This window comes from Clarias gariepinus, chromosome 3, assembly GCF_024256425.1.
Source record: "Clarias gariepinus isolate MV-2021 ecotype Netherlands chromosome 3, CGAR_prim_01v2, whole genome shotgun sequence".
In the NCBI taxonomy this organism is placed as follows: Eukaryota; Metazoa; Chordata; class Actinopteri; order Siluriformes; family Clariidae; genus Clarias; species Clarias gariepinus.
The window spans coordinates 18,943,769-18,967,764 of record NC_071102.1 but is presented as its reverse complement, the minus strand read 5'-3'; the positions used below and the strand labels follow the sequence as shown (position 1 = coordinate 18,967,764).

Below are 23,996 nucleotides of genomic sequence, written 5' to 3'. Positions count from 1 at the left end.
TCCACTTGACTGTACACAGGATAAATGATGATAATGGATGTGTGTGTGTGTGTGTGTGTGTGAGAGAGAGAATATAAACAATCAGCATAACATCTTAAAACATGTTAACAACAAGCTCGATCAGATTGGAGAATTTGGAGTCGACCAAAAGATGAACAGTCTTGTAAAGTATTCACACGATTCAGTGTTTATTCTAAATGAAAAGTATTAATCAGATTAAAAATGTGAAAAAAGCACCTCGTTAATTAATTAGTTATCCATTGGAACATTTGTTTTTGTTGTGACGTGACAGATGAGAGGGCGGAGATGTGGCAGAGACGTGTCATGTTTTCTATCAGAAGTGTCTGGGAGACGATGGCGGGGTCGGTGCTCTCGATTGTTACTGTCCTGGTCTGTCCAGTGTGTGTCTGGAATATAGCGGTACTTTATGTTCTTACATGAGGTCTGTGGGGAGAATCCTATGTTTCTTCTCGTTACACGGTGAGCTTTCTACGTGTGTACCTGACTTTGAGACCGTTGGCCAAATCTCAGTATGTAAACGGGTCCTTTAATCACAGTGACATCATCACGGTTCCAGTGTTAGGGTGTGCAGGCTTTCCCTAGGCGGGGGTTGGGCGTCCTGGAGGACATGGGGCTATAGCCGGGCTCAGAGCCTCGTCTGGGCCGTGGGAGAACTTTCGCTGGTCTGGATCGTCCCGGAGATAATTTGGGGGATTTGGGGAGCTTATAGAGGAAGACGTTATAGTGCAGCGGTGGGCTCGTGTCGGGGTGTGTCTTCACCTGGTTAGGGAGGAGGAGCTCCAAATCGATGGTCACGCCATTCTACAGTTGAGAAGACAGAACAAAAAAAAGGAACAAAAACACACCAGATACATAGAATACATTTACTACACACACACACACACTAAAAAGAATGATATACTGAATGTGTAAAGGTTTGTGTACTTAAAAATACCAAATGTAAAATTATGGATAAAACAGAACTGGTGATAAAAAAAAAACTGTTAAGGTTACAGACACAACGTTAAACGAAGAATAAACCAGTGGCTCTGTTCTGCTGGGAGTTCTGCTGGTTCTGTTGGACTGGTTTGGGAAGAGTGTCTATAGTGATGGAAGGGATCTATTCCAGGACGACACCCACATGGCACGAGACCTCGCTGATGAGGATGAAATGATGGGCGGAGGTGTTAGATCGCGACTCCACCACCAGCACCGTGTTTAACAGTGTACAGGTCCAGACTCTGAACATTTAACCTGCTCCTTTTTGGTCTGTTGTTACTTTAATTTGTCACATGTACATGTCTGTGTGTGTGTTCATAAAGAACATGTGATGGTAAACAGCTGTGTTCAGGAGTTTTAGTCCAGCAGGGGGGTGAGTGTGGAGGATTTGGAGGTTGCAGCAGCAGCAGCAGCAGCGGTGGAGCATGGCGTCCTGAATGATCTGATGGGTGTGACAGTGTCATGTGAGGAACAACACCTGGACAGGACGTCTGGAGATTCTGCATGGCCTAGCAGCGTGAAATCCTCACTTCTACGATGTAGGTGTGTTTGAGGGAGTTCTGGGCTCGTTACTAGTAAAATAATGCACATTTACACCACCATGTTCAGGGTCAGGGGTTTAAGGCATTGGACTACGGTTTAGAAGGTCTCAGGTTTAAACCCCACAACCACCACCCATGATCGAGGTCTTAAACTCTCAACTGCTCAGATGTATAATGAGATTAAATGCAAGTCGCTCTGGATAAGGGCGTCTGCTAAAATGCCAAAATGTAAATGTTCAGTAACAGCCCAGGTGTGTGTTCAAGCCATGCACAAGACCCAGACATGAGAGAGCAGGACAGATGGACAGAAAGTGTGTGTGAGAGAAGAGGAGGAACGATGGAGTACAGGAACACACTGGGACCAGCTCAGTCATGTCAAAAAAAAAGCTTTATTCCAACAAACTCTGACTTTATCATCACTTATGGACTATTTCTAAATAAAGAAGTGAAATCTTAAGTACACCAAGAGAATTGAAATAACATCGATGAGAAACAAAACACTGTGCTTTTACAGGAGCACTAAATCAAACATCGGCCCACTCGCTCACTCACACACACTCACTCACACACACTCTCACACTCAAAACCTCACTCATTCACTCACACACTCGCTCATGCACTCACACACTCGCTCATGCACTCACACACACACACACACTAGCTCACACACTCACTCACACACACACACACACACACATACACTCACTCACTCACACACTTACTCACTCACACACTCACTCAAAACCTTACTCATTCACTCACACACACTCACTCGGACAAAATAAAAAAAATAACAGTAATTAAACTTATAAACTTCTGATGTTAAACATTACAACTTTACAGACATCCCTCACACGTGTCTCTCTCTCTTTATACATATATAAAGTGTAAAACGACACCAATGCATGCCAGCTCCATATGAGGCGGGACAGAGAGGAGGGCAGAAAGGGGCGGAGTGACAGCAGTCAGGGCTTAAGGTGAACTTACACACCGAGAAGCTGAAGCATGGTGCAGCGTGACGTAGCGTGACACTGACAGCAAGCGAGGAGCAGAGGGGACGTAAGTGTGCGTGGCGTTTAAAAGCGAAATACAGCATAAATACTTTACACCTCGACTGAAAACCTCAAATCAAAAGTCACATAAATGTCATGCAGCTTTACAGCAGTGCCGTGAGTTACACTGATCCTACCTGTGTGTGTGTGTGTGTGTGTGTGAGAGAGGTGTTTGCAGTGATGTTCAGTAAATAACACACACCTGCTCCGTCTCCACATTGTGAAAGAAAGCCCAGACTATAGAGGGACAGGTTTCTCCTTCAGCTCATGTAAAGTATTGTTTTTATTAACCTTATGTCGTCTAATCCAATCATATCATGGTGTAGGAGACACCAGTCCATCACACACACATTCACAGCTAGAGGGCGACATAGAGTGAGTAGTACACCTACACAGACACGGGGAGTACCCACTGAACATCATGTAGATGAGCCGAGGAGCCGTGATTCACCAAACCGTGCTGAACTGATCTATTACATCACCTCTAACATTCAGAGAGTTTCATTATAATCAAACATTATATATTAACTACAGTAGCTAGTAACAGACCGATCAGTTGTTAAAGAATGAACCCTGTGTGAGACGGTTCAGGTGGAGAGCTGGGTCTCTAACACGCGTATGAGACAGGTAAGGACCAGTGTATCGTCCAGGTGACACTACAGCGCCTGCCTGTGGGAGGATCCTGCTACTACACCACGTTCTTCAGAGAGTTTACCTCCTCGGGCTCATCAGCGCTGATTCTCGAGTCGGTGTTGTTCTCGACTTTAGGCATCAGCGAGTTCTGAATGTTCAGAGACTCATCCTCCTCCTCCTCCTCCTCCTCCTCCTTCACAGGGGTTTTGACTGGTTCCTCTGGCTTGGAAGCATCATTCTGCAGGAAACCACACACACACACACACAAGCACAAATATAACCTGTGGTTATGCACACGCTTTTTCTATATTCATAAGATGTCTTTACAGTGAAAAACACTTTCCAGTAGAAACTAAGGTTCTGCTAAAACTTGAACACACCTTCATCAGCACTGCTTCTCTGCTTCACATCTCCAGAACAACTAACGAGCTGTAGACGTGCATTAACACTTTTATTCTAATATAAATCTGTCCTGAGTGATTGGAATAAGCCATGAACAGATCTGACATGAAACTCTTACACACCTAAGGAACGCATTTGTTCTAGGTATGTTAATGATAAACAATCAATTACAGGCCCATTTCCAACCTCCCGTTTCTTTTACAGGCCCATTTCCAACCTCCCGTTCCTTTCAAAAGTGCTGGAAAAAGTAATTGCTGCACACCTTCAGTCTCATCTAAAACAAAATAATTTGTTTGAGAAATTCCAGTCTGGTTTCTGCCCCTGCCACAGCATGGAAACAGCTCTGGTTAGAGTCACGAATGACCTGCTGATGTCGGCTGATGCTGGTTTTTCATCGCTTCTCATCCTGTTGGACTTGTCTTCGGCCTTTGATACTGTTGATCACAACATTCTTCTTCACAGATTACATCACACTGTTGGACTCTCTGACTCTGTTTACAACTGGTTCTCATCCTATCTTACTGAAAGAACGGAGCATGTTGCCCTGGAAGAGGCTAAATCCGCTACACACAATGTTACCTGTGGTGTTCCTCAGGGCTCTGTGCTTGGTCTTATTTTGTTTATAATGTATATGCTTCCCCTGGGCTGTATCATCAGCCAGCATGGTATTTTATTTCATTGCTATGCTGATGATACTTAGCTCTACCTCGGAATAAATTCAACCTCCTCGTCTACTCTGCCATTATCCAATTTGACCATCTGTTTGGTGGAGATAAAGTCATGGATGAAGCAAAATTTCCTGCAGCTGAAGACCGAAGCTAGTTTAGTATGCACCCCACACAAGGTTAGGTCATCTAACATCACCAGTATTACCTTTTCTGGTCAGGATATCCCATTGTCAACATCTGTCATAAACCTTGGGGTTAAAATGGACTCTCATTTGACGTTTGAGGCTTATGTCAAACATCTGCATAAAACATCTTATTTCCACCTCAGGAATATTGCAAAACTGCGTCCAGCATTCACTTTTGCTGATGCAGTTAGTCCATGCGTTTGTCTCCTTCAGGCTGGACTTCTGCAATGCACTTCTCACTGGGACTACTGGAAGAACCCTTCAAAAACTGCAGTATATTCAGAACAGTGCTGCTAGGATCCTGATGAGAGGGTGTAAATATGATTATATTACACCCATTCTTAAATCTCTTCACTGGCTCCCTTTTTCATTTAAAATTGATTACAAAGTTGCCCTTCTTACCCACCAGTGTATTTATGGGGATGCCCCTCCCTACTTCAAAGAACCTATTACCTCATATACATTCACACGCAACCTCCGCTCTGCATCAGTACATCTTTTGAAACCTCCTAAGACTAAACTTCATACTATGGGACATAGGACCTTTTGCTTAGCTGCACCTAGACTGTGGAATGATCTCCCTAATTATCTGTGGATGACACAGACTGTTGTAGCTTTTAAATCTAGTCTTAAAACGTATCTTTTTATGAGAGCTTTCGGGTCATATTAATTTGTAAGACTATGAGATTTGCTTTAAATATAAAGTGCATTATAAATAAAGTGTATTATTATTATTATTAATCAATTAATAGCAGCAATCAGTAACTGAGTAACGTATTGACATACAGCCGGACCTTGGCATTTGAATGTAATTCACTCTGGAGGAAATAATGTAGATGCAGATAATCCGTTCCAGCCACCCAATAATATTACCAATATTACTAATTTCACTTCAGTTCCTTCTGTCTTTCCACTGACACAGCGAAGTCTTGAGCGGTTCCCAGACACACGAATTAGCCGGCATTCAGTTCGTCTTGGTTCGGTCCGATGCAAAATTCTTGCAAAATTTCAGTTCTTTTTTTTGGGGGGGGGGATTTCCCAATTTTCTTCCCTAATTTAGTTGTGGCCAATTCCTCCCCGTCACTAGGGGGCTCCCACATTAAGGCTGCTACTACCACTCAGCCGGGAGGGCCGAAGACTATCCCGTGTTTCCTCCGAACCGCGTGACGTCAGCCGACCGCATATTTTCGAACTGCTTGCTCACGCACCATTAGGGGCGAAGTAACACACTCGGAGGAAAGCGCTAGCCGCTCCTTCCACATGCGCCAATCACAGACACCCCTGATTGGCTGTAGAGCCGTGATTAATGTGGGAGTGGGGGTACCTCTCATCCCTCCCCCCTGAGAGAGCTCGGCCAATCAGCTCTCTCTGTGCCTCCGGATGTGTAAAACAGCATCACCCGGGGTTCGAACCAGCGATCTCCAGATGATAGGGCGAGCACTTTACCACTGTGCCACTCGGAGGCCAAAATTTCACTTCTTAAGGGAAACATACAACAGGACGTTCGTATGCCGAGGTAGCGCCATGGTATTTCTATGAACCTGTCCACCATCAGGGGGCGCACTTGTAGGCCAGGCGGTGCGCAGTACTATACATTGTATTTATACTTATATATTTAGAGAGACGAGATGTGCGGTATTTCTGACAGCCTTATGTTCTTTTATTTTGTTTGTTTAAACTGTTTGTGCTTTTCATCTCACATTTTCATCTTATCACTAATTTATTTCCCTCCCCCTCTCTCTCTCCTCCTCTCCCCCTCTCCCTCTCTCTCTCCCTTCTTCTCTCTCCCTTTCCCTCTCTCTTTCCCCCTCTCCTTCTCTGTGGTGCTGAATACAAACACGGACATTTACTAAGCAGTGTTTTTTTCCTAAAAAACGGAACCGTAACACAGGGAATGTGAGATCTGAGAGTTTAATTTCTCTCCCTTTCTCTCTCTCCTTTACTCTCTCTCTCTGTCTGTCCCTCTCTGTCTCTCTCAGTAGTCAATCGATTTCTTTCATCATGAAGGTGTGTCTCCATCGCTCTACACTTGTTCATTCATTTAGGCGACTGAGATTTACAGCCAAGCTGATTGAAAGCGACTCCTCCATGTTTTATGTAAAACAAGAACATCCACTTCTCATACTTGCTCTCATTTCACCCTTTAGCCCAAATCTCTAATATACTGTATGTATTCATCGATTTTAGCTGTAATCGTTTTTCTCTAACAGTGAAGTTCACTGCTTAGTAGAGAGTCTTGAGATCAGCAGCGAAGGATCAGCAGGGGACAGAGGGGACAGAGAGCACGGCACGGCACGGCACGGCAGCGCCTTGGGATGAGAGGTACTTAGTGTTCCCACATTAATCATGGCTCTACAGCCAATCAGAGGCGTCTGTGAGCTTGTGCAAGCGGAGGGGGCGGATAGTGCTGTGAGCAAGCAGTTCGAAAAGATTGGTTGGCGTCACGTGATTCGAAGAAAACACGTGATAGTCTTCAGCCCTCCAAACTGAGTGATAGTAGTAGCCTTAAAGTGGGAGCCCCCTAGTGATGAGGAGAATTTGGACACGAATAAAAAAAAAATAAATCCAAAGAAAAAAAAGAAAAGAGTGTGTCACACCAGCATGAAGAACATGGAGAAAATCCCTACCAGTGCTGAGAGGAGCAACACTTACTTTAGTATGAGAGCATGAGAGAGTTACGAGTTGAGGCTGAGCCGGTTTCCTCACCTCACTGCAGGTCTCACAGGGTTCACACACACACCAGGACTTACTGATGGGTTTACAGGACAGGGAGTGAGAGTCGCTCAAACCAGTAAAACTCAAACTTTCAAAATGATTCTCTGTGTGTGTGTGTGTGTGTGTGTGTGTGTTCCAGTTTCTCTGTGAGATGCTACTTGTGGCCCAGTTTGGAACCAGTTCTCTGTGCAGGCTGATAACGAGACCAGGCCGCTTCAGTTCTACTCTGACAGTATTACACACTTAACAGATATATACAGTACACTCAAATAAAACAGGGAAAGGTAACACACACATACAAACACACACACACACACACACACACACACACACACACACATAACCACCCACACAAACACACACACACATTCACACAAGCATGAAGAAGAAGAAGAAGAGAGGGATGAAGAGGGGATGAAGAGGGGAGGAGGAGTTACCTGACAGATAATGTTATCATAGTAAGCCAAAGCATGGGGAGTGTGAGACGTAGAGCCAGACTCATTCCTTACGTTTGTCTGAGAGCCTTCAGCCACCGTGGACAGAGAGAAGTTATCGTTGTGCTGCTCTGACTGGGGCCTGGACCTACTGGGGGGGAGAGCATTTTACACTGTAACACATAACTACGTACAGCAGATGGTGACTGTAGGCTGTTTGTTGTAATCACAAATGCACGCACACACACACACACACACACACACACACACACACATATATATACATATATAACATATATAACATATATAACACTGATATAAATACACAGATAGTGGAATGTACAGTGTCTGGTTGCGTGTTCTGTGCCACACTCCTCATCCTCACACCCTCTCCTCTTCATCTGTTCCCTGGACTGTGTTTTAATGATTTTGGTGGCACAGCTGGATGTAGGTCATCCTCACACACACACACACACACACACACACACACACACCCACACACACACACACACACACACACACTGGCCTGAGTTATAACTGAACAGCTGGCTTTTATAGCACCAGACATCACATGTATGTATGTGTGTGTGTGTGTGTGTGTTCGTGTGTGTGGGTGTGTGGGGGCGGGGGTATGGGGGCTAACCTGCGTTTTCGCAGTTGTCTATTCTCAATTTTTAGTAGATGGAGTCTTTTGGAGAAGAAGACGATGAGCATAAAGAGGACGAGCAGTGTGAGTGAGACGGCGCTCACCACCGCACACATCACCTGGAACTCCGTGACGACCGACTCACACCGAGCCCCTCTGTTCCACACGTAGTCCTGTACGTTACACCTGCATGGCAAAGGGGGGTATTATTAAATTAATAATTTAATTTAATAATACAAACACACACACACTTTCTCTGTCTAACACACACAGTGTAGAGTGTAGCACAGGCCAATCAATAGCTGGACTGGACACACATTTTTACCCATTCACCCCAGTCACACGCACACACACACACACACACACACACAGGAGTGAGTGTGTAACCCAGATCCGTATACACAGATGTGTGGGGAGAGAGTGAGCTGAGGAAGTGGGGCAGCAGCAGGAAGATGGCTGAGTGAAATCCTTTAACATTGAGCGAGATCAAAACATACAGCTGTTTGGGGAAAATTACATTTGCTCTGGACCTACACTACACTACATTGCATTAAACTAAAGTAAACTACACTATACTGTATTAAACTACAGTAAACTACACTACAGTAAACAAGACTACACTGTATTAAACTAAAGTAAACTACACTACAGTACACTACACTACACTGTATTAAACTACACTACACTACAGTTAACTACACTACACTGTATTAAACTACACTACAGTACAATAAACTACACTACAGTACAGTAAACTACACTACACTGTATTAAACTACAGTAAACTACTCTACACTGTATTAAACTACACTACACTACAGTAAACTACTCTACACTGTATTAAACTACACTACACTACAATAAACTACTCTACACTGTATTAAACTACACTACACTGTTTTAAACTACACTACAGTAAACTACACTACACTGTATTAAACTACAGTAAACTACTCTACACTGTATTAAACTACACTACACTACAGTAAACTACTCTACACTGTATTAAACTACACTACACTACAATAAACTACTCTACACTGTATTAAACTACACTAAACTACAGTAAACTACACTACACTGTATTAAACTACAGTAAACTACTCTACACTGTATTAAACTACACTACACTACAGTAAACTACTCTACACTGTATTAAACTACACTACACTACAATAAACTACTCTACACTGTATTAAACTACACTAAACTACAGTAAACTACACTACACTGTATTAAACTACACTACAGTACAATAAACTACAGTAGAGTAAACTACACTACAGTACAATAAACTACAGTAGAGTAAACTACACTACACTGTATTAAACTACACTACAGTAAACTACACTGTATTAAACTACAGTAAACTACACTGCACTACAGTATACAACATTACACTGTATTAATATACACTACACTACAGTAAACTACACTACACTGTATTAATTTATGCTACACTACACTACAGAACACTAAACTGCACTATACAACAGTACACTACACTATAATATGCTACACTACACTAAACTGCACTAAATTACACTACACTGCACTACATTTAAACCACACTAAACTGCACAACACTGCACTAAACTAAACTTCACAAAAATACACTACAGTAAACCACACTAAACTACATTAAAGTGCCCCAAACTACACTACATTAAACTTAACTACATTAACTACACTAAAGACATAAAACCGCACTGAAGTACACTAAACTGCACTAAATTACACTACAATGCACTAAACTATACTCCACTACATCACGCTACACTTCACAAAAATACAATACAGTAAACCACACTAAACTACACTAAACTACAATAACCTACACTACATTTACACTGCACTAACCTATACGATACACAACACAATGCTACCCTCAATTACACTGTGCTACACTACACTAAACTACACTAAACCACATTTAACTACACTACACTAAACTTAACTACACTACACTACAATACATAACACTATGTTACACTACGCTATGCTACACTAAACTACACTACACTAAACTACACTAGACTAAATTCCACTAAGTTACACTACACTAAACAACATTTAACTACATTACACTAAACTACACTACACTAAACCACTTTAACCTACACCACACTATGCTACACATTATCCACTACCCTAAACCTACACTACACTAATCTACACTGCACTAAACTACACAACACTTCACAACATTAAACTACACTATGCTAAACTGCATTGAAAGACAACATAGTAAATTACACAATATTACACTAAACTACAGCATGTTGTCCAGCTGCACTGTGTTGGTGATTTGTGTGTCTGTGCTCGTGTCTCATGTCCAGGTGACTTCACCTTGTGTAAGTCTCACCTGCAGAATGCTCCAGTTCCTTCCAGCACATAACACTGGCCTCCATTAAAGCAGTAACTGGTGTAGACGTCACATGGAGACTGGCAGGTGTTGTTCCTGCGCACAAACCCCGGAAGGCATCGCCCGTTCTCCGCCTTATCCATGGCATCTGGAGTTCCAGCCAAATTGGACGCGCCTTCCCCAGGACCTGCTTTCTTAACTCGAGGAACATTCTCATCCTCCATGTCTGAAGGTGTGGCCTGGCCATCATCTAAGTAGCTGTCAGTGGTGGAGTACTCCGGGGACAGATAATCGTAATAATCGAGCAGTGTCCATGAGGTGGGATCTCCACCCTGGGCCTCCAGAGGTAGGATCTCAAGCTGCTGGGGCTGATCAGGTTTAGAGAAGCTGACTTTAATGATAGGGCTGGAATCATCTGACTCACTGAGAAACAGTGATCGCTCGTGTGAAGGAGGACGGCTACCGAGGTCCAGGACACTTCCATCAGGCCGGACAACCTCACTGTGCCAGAGAGGGACAGCGTCCTCAGCGTTTTCCTCTGTAAAGTCCAGCTGGGCTTCTCTATTAAACAGGGTGGGTAGACCTGCACCCATGCCACCTACTGCCAAGTCGACGCGGTGCTCAGGGTCGGCTGAGTCCGCGCTGATTAAGTGAGGCTGGTGTTCATCCGAACCGCTGCTCCCAGGCTCCTCTGCTGCACGCCGCCTGTGGGCATGCATGTGGGACGAAGAAATGGGCGTGGCTGGTTTAAGTGCCATCATTTTAGAGACAGCATGGGAGGAGTTGAACAGAGTGGCATTAGATGCCAACAAGCTTCCTGTAAAACAAAACACACACACCATCAAAAGGATTCCCTTTTAGGGGTCGCCACAGCAAATCATCTGCCTCCATCTAACCCTGTCCTCTGCCTTCATCTAACCCTGTCCTCTGCCTCCATCTTACCCTGTCCTCTGCCTCCATCTAACCCTGTCCTCTGCCTCCATCTAACCCTGTCCTCTGCCTCCATCTAACTTTGTCTTCTGCCTCCATCTAACCCTGTCCTCTGCCTCCATCTTACCCTGTCCTCTGCCTCCATCTAACCCTGTCCTTTGCCTCCATCTAACCCTGTCTTCTGCCTCCATCTTACCCTGTCCTCTGCCTCCATCTTACCCTGTCTGCTTAACCGTGTCTGATGGTATGTATCTCCCGATTGTTTTTTCGAAGGCAGCTCGTGGCCGCATTAGGAGCTGCGATTTACTGACATTTAGAGCAGGATTACAGTCACTAGTCAGAGACATGGACAGTACACATATACACACACACACACATATCAGTGAGCCCATCACCCACACAATGGCCTAATTGATTTTTTTATTCTTTGTGATGAATGTTGCAACATCAGTCAGCTTAATGTCAATGTCTAATCACTCTGTCCTACTTACAGCTAAACACACACACACACACACACACACACATAATGCAGATGTCATTAGATGATTATTATGACTGTTTGTCTACCGTATGCAGTGAGATAAAGAGTACAGGCGAGCCCTCAGGCCCCTGAGAGCCTCCTGTTTCTCTGGAGAACAAACATGTGGTCAGACACCTGTAAAATCCCCTGCTTTATATCACAAAGCTATATGTCAGAGATAGAGGGAAAAAAACGATTCTGTTACGTACCGTGATTATCTTGTATGGCGATCCCTGCATACTGACTCCAAATTGATTTTTATTATTTTTTAGAAAATCATTTACATTACAGTATGTTTGCACTTCAGACAGTAAAATGTTGGAGTTCCTCTATGATCCTGCAGGTGGTGCTCTAAACTATTCACACATTAACAGACAGCACAGTGTCCTGCGTGGTAGTTTGTTTAAAATTGTAACAAAATCTAAAAACAACAACCAAAAAATACAAAATCGTGATTTTTACATCTCAGTACACATGAGTGTCAGCACCAGAGTATCGTGATAATGTCGTATCGACCGCTCCCTGGTGATTTCCAGCCTCACTACACATGCGTACCCTGATCTTTAAATCTTCAGTATGTTGTGTTTTAATCAGGATTTAATATTATATGATTGCCACAGATTCAACACCACATTATTAAAACTATTTAATTTTTTTTTTATTATTCCAGGTTAATTTCTAATATTCTATTGACAGATAATTATCTTACAGACGGAATGATGTGCTTTATTTCTTACAATTGCGTACATGATATGGTGTTTATGATTCAATACTAAGGGTGTCACTTTGGAGCAATTCATGCTTTGGAGCAATTCATGCTCAATCTCGATTATCGAATAAAAAAATGGAATCGTCGATGCTGCCACGCCCCCATGTCACGTCAGCTTGGCTTGCCAAGCGAAAAAAAAACACACGCTTGTTGAAGTGCTGCGAGTCAACCTAACAGCTACAACAGCCAAAAGATAGCATGGCAACTGCAGACGCAGGAGACCAGTTTGCAACTTCTGCTATGTACGTATACCACATTATTCCACCGGCAGCACGACTAACATGGCAGGGCATCTCTGCAGGCACCACAAAAACATAGATTTGTCTGTTAAACCGACAAGTGTAACACAAACTACTCTCCCGTCTTCATTTGGAATAAAACTTTCAAGTAACTCAACATGTGCAAAGGCAATTACAAACGCGGTAGGAGTATTTATAGCCGCGGACATGCAACCTTATTCAGTGGTAGAAAACTCTGGTTTTAGGCATTCAATTAGTGTGCTAGAACCGTGCTACGAAATCCCAAGTAGGACGCATCTCACAGCTACAGTGATACCCTCCATGTACAATAATGTGAAGGAGAAAGTTATTGCAGGTCTTAGCAGTGCACATTTAGTAGCCTTGACTACAGATTGCTGGACCTCCAGAGCAACACAGAGCTTCATGACTGTCACAGCGCAATACATTAATAATGACTGGGAAATTCAAAATCCAGTACTTCAAACTCGCCCCATATATGAAGCTCACAGAAGTGAACCTTTAGCAGAAGTGCTGAGGGAAGTGGTACTTGTGACATCTCAAAGAGCAGCCCTCTCCACAGAGAATGTGGACATTCTCATTTTCTTAAAGAAGAACATGAAACTTAAAAAAAAAAAAAAAATCTGCCCATATAAATGTAAATAGGTAATATTTTTGACAGTATTTTTGCAATATTTTTAGCAGTTCTCTTTTCATATTCCTCTTTAACATGAACTTGAAACTGCTTTTTTTTTTTTGTGAACCTGAATGTCATCATCTGTGAAAAAATCTGCAGTTACAAAAGAGAAATTAGATGGCAGGTTATTTTATATAAGTTTCCAATTGACTGAAGATATAAGTTATTGTTACATTGCATTGTTAATAAACATTTTAAATTTGACAATGTAGTGTGTGGTACATTGCGAACAAAGGTCAGATATTATTCTATTGCATAAAAGTCTTAAAATGGCATAGCTTGTGCTTTCAAATGTTTCTTTTTTAAATCGAGAATCGAATCGAACCGGGACTTTAGAATCGAAAATGTAATCGAATCGAGGATTTGGAGGATCGTGACACCCTTATTCAATACTATAACAGCAGTAAATGTGTGTGTGTGTGTGTGTGTGTGTGTGTAAGAGAGAGAGAGAGGGAAAGTGAAAGACTGCAGAATCTCAACACTTTAATCCTCTTTTCACTTCTCTGTCTCTGGTTTGATTGAAAATATAAATAACAACCATATATGCGGCAAAGTGCAAATAATGAATCATTAATATTTGATTATTATTAATAATATCATTAATAATTAATATATTTTTTTAAATCCTGCATTCTTTACTACTGATTTCAATTCAATTCAATTCAATTCAATTTTATTTGTATAGCGCTTTTAGCAATTTTCATTGCCGCAAAGCAGCTTTACATAGTCAAAAGAATTATTTAAGTTTGTATGAAATGTGAATTTGTATTTGGATTTAGTCTGAAATGTGTGTGTGTGTGTGTGTGTGTGTGTGTGTGTGTGTGTGTGTGTGTGTAAAGCAGAAGACATACAGTGAGATACACGTATGAAGTTTTAGATGTTTATCTATGAGGGATTCAGGACACACTAAAAACATTTCATCATGACATCATACTGACGACAAATCAATGTTTTTTGCAATGTACTGCAGGAGTTAACAGTAACATGAGCTCATCAGGAGTGAAAGAGACGTGGGACACGCTGTAGGCTGGTAACACACGAGATCCATATAAATGTAAATAAAAAGAGATAAATAAAGAGAGGAGGAGAGAGGGGGAGGGGGAGGGACAAAGGGGGGTGATGAAGGGGTGACGAGGGACTGGGGGGGGGGGGGTAATGGGGGTGATGCTTTTCTCTGAGTCTATTTCACTCCATCAGAGTGACGGGCAACATTGCTTAAGGAAATTTGTAGTCTAGTTCAGTCTCTCTCTCTCTCTCTCTCACACACACACACACACACACACACACACACACACACATGCACGCACACACACACACACATGCACGCACACACACACTCACACACAGACACACACACACACACTGGTTTCCAAGGAGCATTGTGAAGTGTCCCCCATCCCCATCTGAAAAGCCTTGTGGAACAGAGCCTCTTCTGTCCTCGCCCCCCGTCTCATCTCCCCTCTTTCACTGATGCGGTTCCCACCATCTAGCCCCAAACTGCGCTGCCAATGAGGATTAGGAAGTCGTGCCCCTGTGTGTCCCTCCTCACACCGCCTCTCAGCCGTCACACTAATAACTCACATTTCCAGTGGATGCTTTAAACTGATAACGTCCATAAGAATGCCGTTTCTCACTCGTACCTGGAGCTGACTGCAGGAGAAATTACTTTTGAGAGGAGGAACATCCACTAAACACACAGAACGCGTTCCATTACGGAGTGATGGAGGAGAAGATAGAGTGAGAGAATGTGTGTGTGTCTGAGGCCTGGCCAAGTGCCACGGTGGTGCTGAGACCGAGCTCTGCTCCCTGTTTGGTAGGCATGGCAGGACGCAACGGGTCAGAGCCTAAGAAAGAGGGACATAGAGAGGGGTATGGGGGAGGGGGGAGATAGGGAACGCTTTTCAGATTAAATTCTACCGTCCTGGTGTCTGTAGTGAACTGACTGTGGACGGTCTTCTCAACATTTCTCTTTCCCATGCTGTCAGAGAATAACAACTCCCAGAAACTCTCCACCCTGTCAGTACAGGTGGCGCTCACCTGGAGTCTCTCGAGACCTCTGCTGCACTTTCATGTCTCTTCCTGGTTTAGAACTTGATCCAGTGTGAAGTCTGGCCAGTTTGACCAGTTTATCTGTTGAAGTGGTGCAACGTTGCTTTGTCAGGAGGGTTCACTTGATGTTCTCCCAAAGTCATGTGGTCAATGGTGTTCCAACATTGAAGGAATTCTAACGTTCAAAAACAACCTCAGACCAACCCTGTCCAAATGTCCATAACATTGCCAAGTTGACGTCACCACAACTTTCTGGCAACCAAACATGCTGCTGCTTCAGAACTCACGATGGTGTCCACCCCGTCCTCAGCCCCAAAACCTAGGACATTTCTAAGACGCCATTTCTCTGTGTACAGCCCAACTGATATTGACAGGCGTTCCGATGCGTTGCATCACCAAATATCTAATTTTAGTCCAATCTGGTCTGATCTGAGCCGAACACATGATGTGAATTACACTTGTAATGAATGAACTCTGACCTTCGGGCTCTCTTGTCCCTGCTTCACTGTCCTGCCCTCCACCTCCGTCCTGCTAAACGTCCTTCACTTTTCCGCATCGGTTACTCACAACATAGAGAGTTCACATGTGTGTAACCTCACATTTATAACCTGGTGACAAGGTCACGGCACGAAGGTCAAAGGCACAATGAGAGGGTCCCAAAATTCTGAGAAAGAACATCTAAAATAATACAGGATCATCAATCATAACCGCTCATTTGCATTTAGTCTATAAAGCTGCTTTGCGACAATAAAGAGTTACAAATGATTTAATACAATCCATTTCATTTATATTATTCCTGAGGAGTTAGAAAACATTTTGGTGTTTGTATACTTTAAAAGGAAAATACTATTATGTAATAATAATAATAATAATAATAATAAATATTATTATTATTAATACCCTATTTAAACATTTGTCTTAGTAGGGCTGGAAAGCACCATCACCTGAAACAATATCACGGAACCCGAGTGCCAATTCGATCTGTATTGAGACTCTACAAGTTCAAGCTACATAGACATATGAATGCCTCGTCTCACGAATCTTCAGGTTAAGAGCTGAAACTTTGTAAGAAACTTGGCTCAGCATGCGTAACATTTCAGCATACAAATGAAAAAAACAAGCATAAAGTCACAACGCACCGTTCAACACTTGAACTAGCGTCAGTAGAGTAAGTTTATGGATATTTTTTTTGTGTGTACTTTGTGTAAGATTTAGTGAAGATGTAGCACAAGAATGTTATCAAGGACAGTAGCAAGACGAAAAGGGAGCCGCTTTCAGTTTGGTTTTTAAAGCAGCTGGCACTGAGAGGAATCATTCTTCTTTGTCTTTCGGCTGTTCCCTTTCAGGGGTCGCCACAGCGAATCATTTGCCTCCATCTAACCCTATCCTCTGCATCCTCTTCTCTCACACCAACTAACTTCATGTCCTCTCTCACTGCATCCATGAATCTCCTCTTTGGTCTTCCCCTAGACCTCCTGCCTGGCAGTTCCAACCTCAGCATCCTTCTACCGATATATTCACAATCTCTCCTCTGAACATGTCCAAACCACCTCAATCTGGCCTCTCTGACTTTATCTCCAAAACATCTAACGTGGGTTGTCCCTATGATAAACTCATTCTTAATCCTATCCATCCTTGTCACTCCCAAAGAGAACCTCAACATCTTCAGCTCTGCTACCTCCAACTCTGCCTCCTGTCTTTTCTTCAGCGCCACTGTCTCTAAGCCGTAGAGCATCGCTGGTCTCACCACTGTCCTGTACACCTTTCCTTTCATTCTCGCTGATACTCTTTTATCGCACAACACACCTGACACTTTTCTCCACCCATTCCATCCTGCCTGTACCCGCCTCTTCACCTCCTTTGAACACTCTCCGTTGCTCTGGACCGTTGACCCTAAGTACTTAAAATCCTGCACCTTCTTTACCTCTGCTCCCTGTAGCCTCACCGATCCTCCTGGGTCCCTCTCATTTACACACATGTATTCCGTCTTGCTGCGGCTAACCTTCATTCCTCTGCTTTCCAGAGCATACCTCCACCTCTCCAAATTTTCCTCCACCTGTTCCCTGCTCTCGCTACAGAGCACGATGTCATCTGCAAACATCATAGTCCATGGGGACTCCTGTCTTACCTCATCTGTCATCCTGTCCATCACCAGAGCAAACAAAAAGGGGCTTAGAGACGATCCTTGATGCAGACCCACCTCCACCTTGAACTCTTCTGTCACACCTACAGCACATCTTACCACTGTCTTACAGCTCTCATACATGTCATGCACTACTCTAACATACTTCTCTGCCACTCCAGACTTCCTCATACAATACCACAGCTCCTCTCTTGGCACCCTGTCATACGCTTTCTCTAAATCTAAAAAGACACAATGCAACCCTCCTGTTACCTTCTCTATACTTCTCCGCCAGCATCCTCAAAGCAAATACTGCATCTGATGTACTCTTTCTAGGCATAAAACCATATTGCTGCTCACAAATGCTCACCTCTGCCCTTAACCTAGCTTCCACTACTCTTTCCCACAGCTTCATTGTATGGCTCATTAGCTTTATACCTCTATAATTGCCACAGCTTTGCACATCTCCCTTGTTCTTAAAAATTGGCACCACTGAGAGGAATCATTAATTAATGTTAAGTGAGATTTAATGTCTATTTCTTTCATATTTTACTTCAGTGTCTTTTCTAAATGTTTTGATTGTTTTTAGATCCATAAATATTATTATAGTGTTGGAAATTGGTAATATTGGTAATATTTTTTGATGGCTGGAACGGATTATCTACATTTACATTATTTCCTATGGGACAATGCATCTCACAATACGACATTTCACCTTAAGAACTCGCCTCGGTAGGATTTACCTCGTGTACCGCGGGACCGCTGTATAAGGATTTTATAAACATCCCAATTTAACTTTTTTTTTTAGATTTTGTTACAATGTCCAACTTAAGAAAATAATTAACTCCTGCATTTGAACATCCACAAATTAAAATATTAGTATTAATGCAATGTTTCTTTCTCCTGCAGTAACACTCACTGTTCCCTCTCACAACACACACACGTTTAACAGAACACTTGTGTATGCACGTGACGTACGCCGGATGTTGCACTGCACCTGTGAGCTGTGTGTGTGTGTGTGTGATGCTGTTATAATAAAGTCTGCTGTGAAAACACACTTCCTGCAGTCCTGAGCTCTGATATAAACAGAGGAGTGAGAGCTGCAGGGATGCTGGCATCAGTGAGACCTGACGCACACACACAGACGCACACACACACACACACACACACACACACACACACACACACTGTGAGGCCAGACCTGCTGTAAAAATGTGCCAGCTTTCTAATGCTGTGATCCAAACCTCCGTATGTGCTTGCGCCATCAAGCTAATGTAATTTAAAAATATTGGCACCCTTCTTGAAAATGAGCCAAAGTACAACATATGTCATGACTCTGTAAACACGATACACTGTTCAGAAATCACACATCTGTGTCAAAGTCAACATTTGTGAAGACTTCACCACACAATGTTTTCCACAGGTTCACCTCAAACACTGAAGCAAATGGTAAGAAGAATCCTACACAGTTCTGGAGAAACATCCTATGGAGAGATAAGATAAAGATCAATGTGTAGCAGAATGATGGGAAGAGAGGATGATGGAGCAAGGGAGGGAAGTGCTGATGATCTCCTGATCTTATGGCATGTATGGCTGCGAGAGGAATGGGTTCTCCTGGAGTTACTGATGATGTGACTAAAGACTGAGGCAGCAGGTTTTGAAATGTACAGAGAGATATTAACTGCTCTCTTTCTCTCTCACACACACACACACATCCTCAGCTTCTTACTGCAGATGGATGATGAGCTGAAGCAGACTTTGAAAGCAACCTGAGACATATTTAAGGTAAAGTGGAACGGCCAGGTCCTGAGCTGAAGGTAAACCTGAAGACTACACGCCTAAGGAAGAAGGAACAAGTGAGGACAGCTGCACTAAAGACCTGCTGCTTTAGTGCTGCTGTTAATTCAGGAGATACAGTTTAGTCCAAAAGTACTGAAACAGCAAGGCCATCTCTTTTCTGTAAAGTGTAGACATTTTGGTTTTGGATTAAAAGATTAAAAGATGAATTTGAGATCTTCCAGAGAAGACCAGATAGCTGTCTACGGGAGAAATGCAAGTGTTCAGCGCTTCATACAGAAAGAGTACAGGCGTATTTTGGTGCTCAGTGTGTGTACAGAGCTGTAGCAGCTCCAATAGGTTGTGAAGCTCAAGTGTTAGAATCCCAGAGATTAAACTCAGGCCACATTCAAAGCTCCAGACGGCCAGGATACACGCCGTGCTAACGCTAACGCTCTGATGCTAATTTGCACTGACAGCCTCCGCTGTTCGGAAACCTCAGTGGCAGATTGGACTACTGTGTCACACAGGGAGAGAGAGAGAGGGAGAGAGAGAGGAATAGGGAGAGAGAAAGAGGGAGACAGAGAGGGGGGGAGAGGAAGAGAGAGGGGGGGAAGAGGGAGAGGGGGGGAGAGAGAGGGAGAGAGGGGGAGAGAGAGGGAGAGGAAAAGAGGGAGGGGGGGGGGAGTTCATGTAACCAGAGTTCACTGGTTGAGATCTATAACAATGTTTTAAAGAATATAAAACTGTGTGCGAGTAGGCGGTGCTCAGTACATCACACTCTCTTTATGCAGGAATTAAAATGCATTACTGTAGTTCTGCACCGTAGCAGAAGAACACGATGCTTCACCACAAGTCAGAAGACTCTTGTAGAAACTCCATTCACCAGAACTCTATCTAATGCGCAGGTGAATCCTAAGGGATCTCAGGTGGATCAGATGGTGTTTGTTTGGAGGAGATTTCCACCCAAACTGTACTGACGGTTCTGTAGACCGCGGTGGAGGCCCGGAGCTGTTTCTCCTCCAGCGCTGCTGCTGAGCTCGTCTTCACCATGACATCAGATGTGTACAGAGACAGAACCTGGGTTTCAGCATTAGTGTGATCCAGAGCACCAGCTGGGTTTTGGAAGAACACCACAGAACCCAGACCTGGACTCTGGGAAGCATCTGAGAGACGAAGAGGAGTTGAGCGGATTGTGGATGCTGTAGTGAGGATCAACTGAAGGAATCACCACCATTGGAAAAGAAACATGGTTGTTTAAATGTTTAAATAAGGCCTACATTAGTTTTAATAAATCTGCAGAAAGTAACAGAACAGTTGGAGAGGACAGGAAAACTTCAGCATGAAAAGATTACAGTAAAAACCTGCCATCTGAGAGAGCTGGAGCTCAACACAAGTTCATAACCTGATCTGATGATCACACCGAGGTGTTCAAAAGTAAATACATCCCGAAATTGCACACAGGTGCAGCCACGTTAGCGAGTTTTCTCACTGAGCCTCATATAATGAGCTGTGTATAATTACACTTATTCACTAATTGTTTGTATTTCCTGGGGCTCACCAGGGGCCACCTGATACAACATCATCATGTGTTGACATGTTTAAGTAGCACGATAGAGTTTTGTGGGCGTGTCTACATGCAAAAGAGCTGTGTCAGGAGCAAGCTTTTAGCTCTTCATAGCGGGGTACATCCTGGACAGGGTGCCAATCCAGCACAGGACACACACACACACACATACATCTGCAATTTGGGAACGCCAATCAGTCTAATCTACATGTGTTTGAACCGTGGGAGGAAACCGGAGAACCCGGAGGAAACCCACTAAGCACGGGGAGAACATGCAAAGTCCATGCACACAGACCCCGAGGCGGGAATTGAACCACACACACACACACACACACACACACACACACAGGGCTAACCACAGTGCCAGTCCAAGAAAATCAGCATTTCTGAAACTTTTTGTAAAACCTCCACATTTTCTTGCTTCCTTTAACACAAACATCTTCACACAGCTTTACTGAAAACTCCATGAATGAGAGAGAAGTGCAGTGTGTCAGGACTCGTCAGTGTGTGTGTGTTAGACATCATTATGGGTGGAAGAGGAGCTCTTACCGTGTGTGTGTAGAAGAAGCAGGTGGAGGAGCGGAAGGCTGGACAGCAGCATGGTGAAGCTCCTGCAGGACATCATCTCACACTGTACACCAAACTACACAACTACACTACACAAGATCACACACTCTTCTGTCAGGTAGATAAGCGTCCTCGAGCTGGGAGTCAGACCTGGTCCCTCTCCTCCATCACCTCACTCTCTCTCTGTCTCCCTGTCTCTCACTCCTCCTGTTCACTCTTTACAGTCTCATCACTTCACACTCTTCCTGTTCTTCTTGATGTGTGAGACACAGGAGTGTGCTGGTTCTTGACTGAACGGAGTGAAAGGAGTGAGAGCTCTGTGCTGGTGAAACAGAGAGCCTCAGTGCTTCCCCTCCCCCCTCCCTATACCCCCCCCCCCCCCACACACACACACACACACACTCTGACCAATCACACGCAGCCTGGGATTTGAGATAACTCCACGCAACACATGTGCACGAGAACAAAGAAAGCACGCCCCCCACAGGAAATTACTGCAACTTCATCAGAGTGTGTGCATTCGTGGGTGTGTGTGTCACACACTAACCTGAAACATCACTGGCTTCAACCATACCATTTATATACACAGTGTTGTGCAGAAGTATTGACCCCCTCGTTTCTTTATAACTTGCTTCCAGACTTCATGATGACGAACACTGCTCCTGTCCTGATGGAGTTTTATAACAATAACACAGTGTGAGTGCAGATCAATCCCTCCTATCCGTTATCACCCAGATGAGGATGGGTTCCCTGTTCAGTCTGGTTCCTCTCAAGGTTTCTTCCTATTATCATCTCGGGGAGTTTTTCCCTCAGCGCCGTCACACTCGGCTTGTTCATCAGGGACGGTCTGATCATTCTGATTCACATTCCAATAATGCGGAATTGAATTGAAACTGTTAAAAGTGCTATACAAATGAAAGTAATTTGAATAGTTTTGTTTCATCTCTTGAAGGACCCAAAACCAGTTAAAAATTTTTTTTTTGTCTGTCTGGACAGAATTTACTGAATCTCCTGCAGTCCTCAGATCTCTGCCTGAAGTTTAATCTGCACCATCAGTGAGATCTAAATGTTAAGTAAAAGTGATGTTATAAACAGTTATGTCTGGGATTTAATAATCTACTTTAAAATAATCTACTAATGCGCTACTGTCTCAGTGTAAACAAACACCTGCACCAATAGATATTAATTAGAAAAGATAAAGTGAATATTTTTACTGGGATTAGTTCATATTTTCACTTTGGCTGAAATAACAGTGCTGAAGTGGTATAAGTGAATTTTAACACGCTGGAGTCGTTTTAAGACAAAACTTCATCTTTATCCCATCTACTTTTTCCATTTCTCATCTGTGATTCACTCTCTGATTACTCTCTAATAACTAACTTCTTACATCACATTTCTGTTTATTTCTGACCCAGACAGGTTTCAAAACTCACGGTCAAAGCTGCAACAGAACCGGACCTACAGTAACACCACTCGAGTTTGTTCTTGGGCCTGATCTGAAGTCAGAAGTGTAAACTAAAGGATGAATTCATCTCAGCATGGCACGTCCTCAGCTCTGATCCGTTAAGGAGAGTTTAGCACCAACAGGGCCACTTCTAAAGGTCTGACCACAGTGTAGAAATTAATTCCATGAAGTCATTAAAACTGATCAGGTTCAGATCTCTGATTAGTTTCACGCCTGTGCTGATCACCAGCACTGTTCTTTAGTCTTAATTTAATTAGAATCTACTCTCTCTCACAATGTGTTTTATCTCTCTCGTGACGAGTGTGTATCCCAAAACACAGCAGTTAAATGCTATCAGTCATAAAATCACACCGTGAGCAGTGATGTTCTTTTTGTTTTAGAAGAAAAGTAGGAGTTCAGTAAATAGACCTCCACAGTGTTAGGATAAACTCTGTAAACCTGCCTGTGAATGTTGCTCAGTCTGAGTGTGGACTGGCGCAGAGACACTGGAATCCTAAAATCCTCCTTTTACTGAACTGTTTAAAGTAAAGGATTAAACACCAGTGGAGTCACGAGCTGCTTGTCTAAAGGCGTCTTCATGCTGATCTGGGATCCGTTGAGAACAACACTACTTTCAATTTATACCTGGAATGAAGAGAATGTTGATCTTAAAGCTGC

The 23,996-nt window shown here is 43.3% G+C and overlaps 1 protein-coding gene across 2 annotated transcripts; it reads right to left on the bottom strand.

The window, feature by feature from the left end:
- Window positions 1-180: 180 nt before the first annotated feature.
- cspg5b (chondroitin sulfate proteoglycan 5b) lies at window positions 181-22,194 on the bottom strand. 2 transcript variants are annotated; one of them, XM_053491366.1, is made up of 6 exons: window positions 21,857-22,194; window positions 10,642-11,458; window positions 8,274-8,462; window positions 7,634-7,781; window positions 3,309-3,464; window positions 181-822 (listed from the first exon to the last, which is right to left on the bottom strand). In XM_053491366.1, the coding sequence occupies exons 1-6, from the start codon at window positions 21,930-21,932 to the stop codon at window positions 580-582; spliced, it is 1,629 nt and encodes a 542-aa protein (XP_053347341.1). In that variant the 5' UTR covers window positions 21,933-22,194; the 3' UTR covers window positions 181-579. The 2 variants fall into 2 exon arrangements, with proteins under 2 accessions (XP_053347341.1, XP_053347342.1); XM_053491367.1 differs by having other exon boundaries at window positions 7,706-7,781.
- Between the last annotated feature and the right edge of the window lie 1,802 nt (window positions 22,195-23,996).

Excerpts from the sequence above, each read along its gene's own strand:
- cspg5b (XM_053491366.1), bottom strand. The coding sequence starts at position 21,932 with ATGATGTCCTGCAGGAGCTTCACCATGCTGCTGTCCAGCCTTCCGCTC. Across the intron at positions 3,465-7,633 it reads ATGATAACATTATCTGTCAG|AATGATGCTTCCAAGCCAGA; the intron begins GTAACTCCTCCT and ends GGTTTCCTGCAG. Across the intron at positions 823-3,308 it reads GCGCTGATGAGCCCGAGGAG|AATGGCGTGACCATCGATTT; the intron begins GTAAACTCTCTG and ends TCTCAACTGTAG.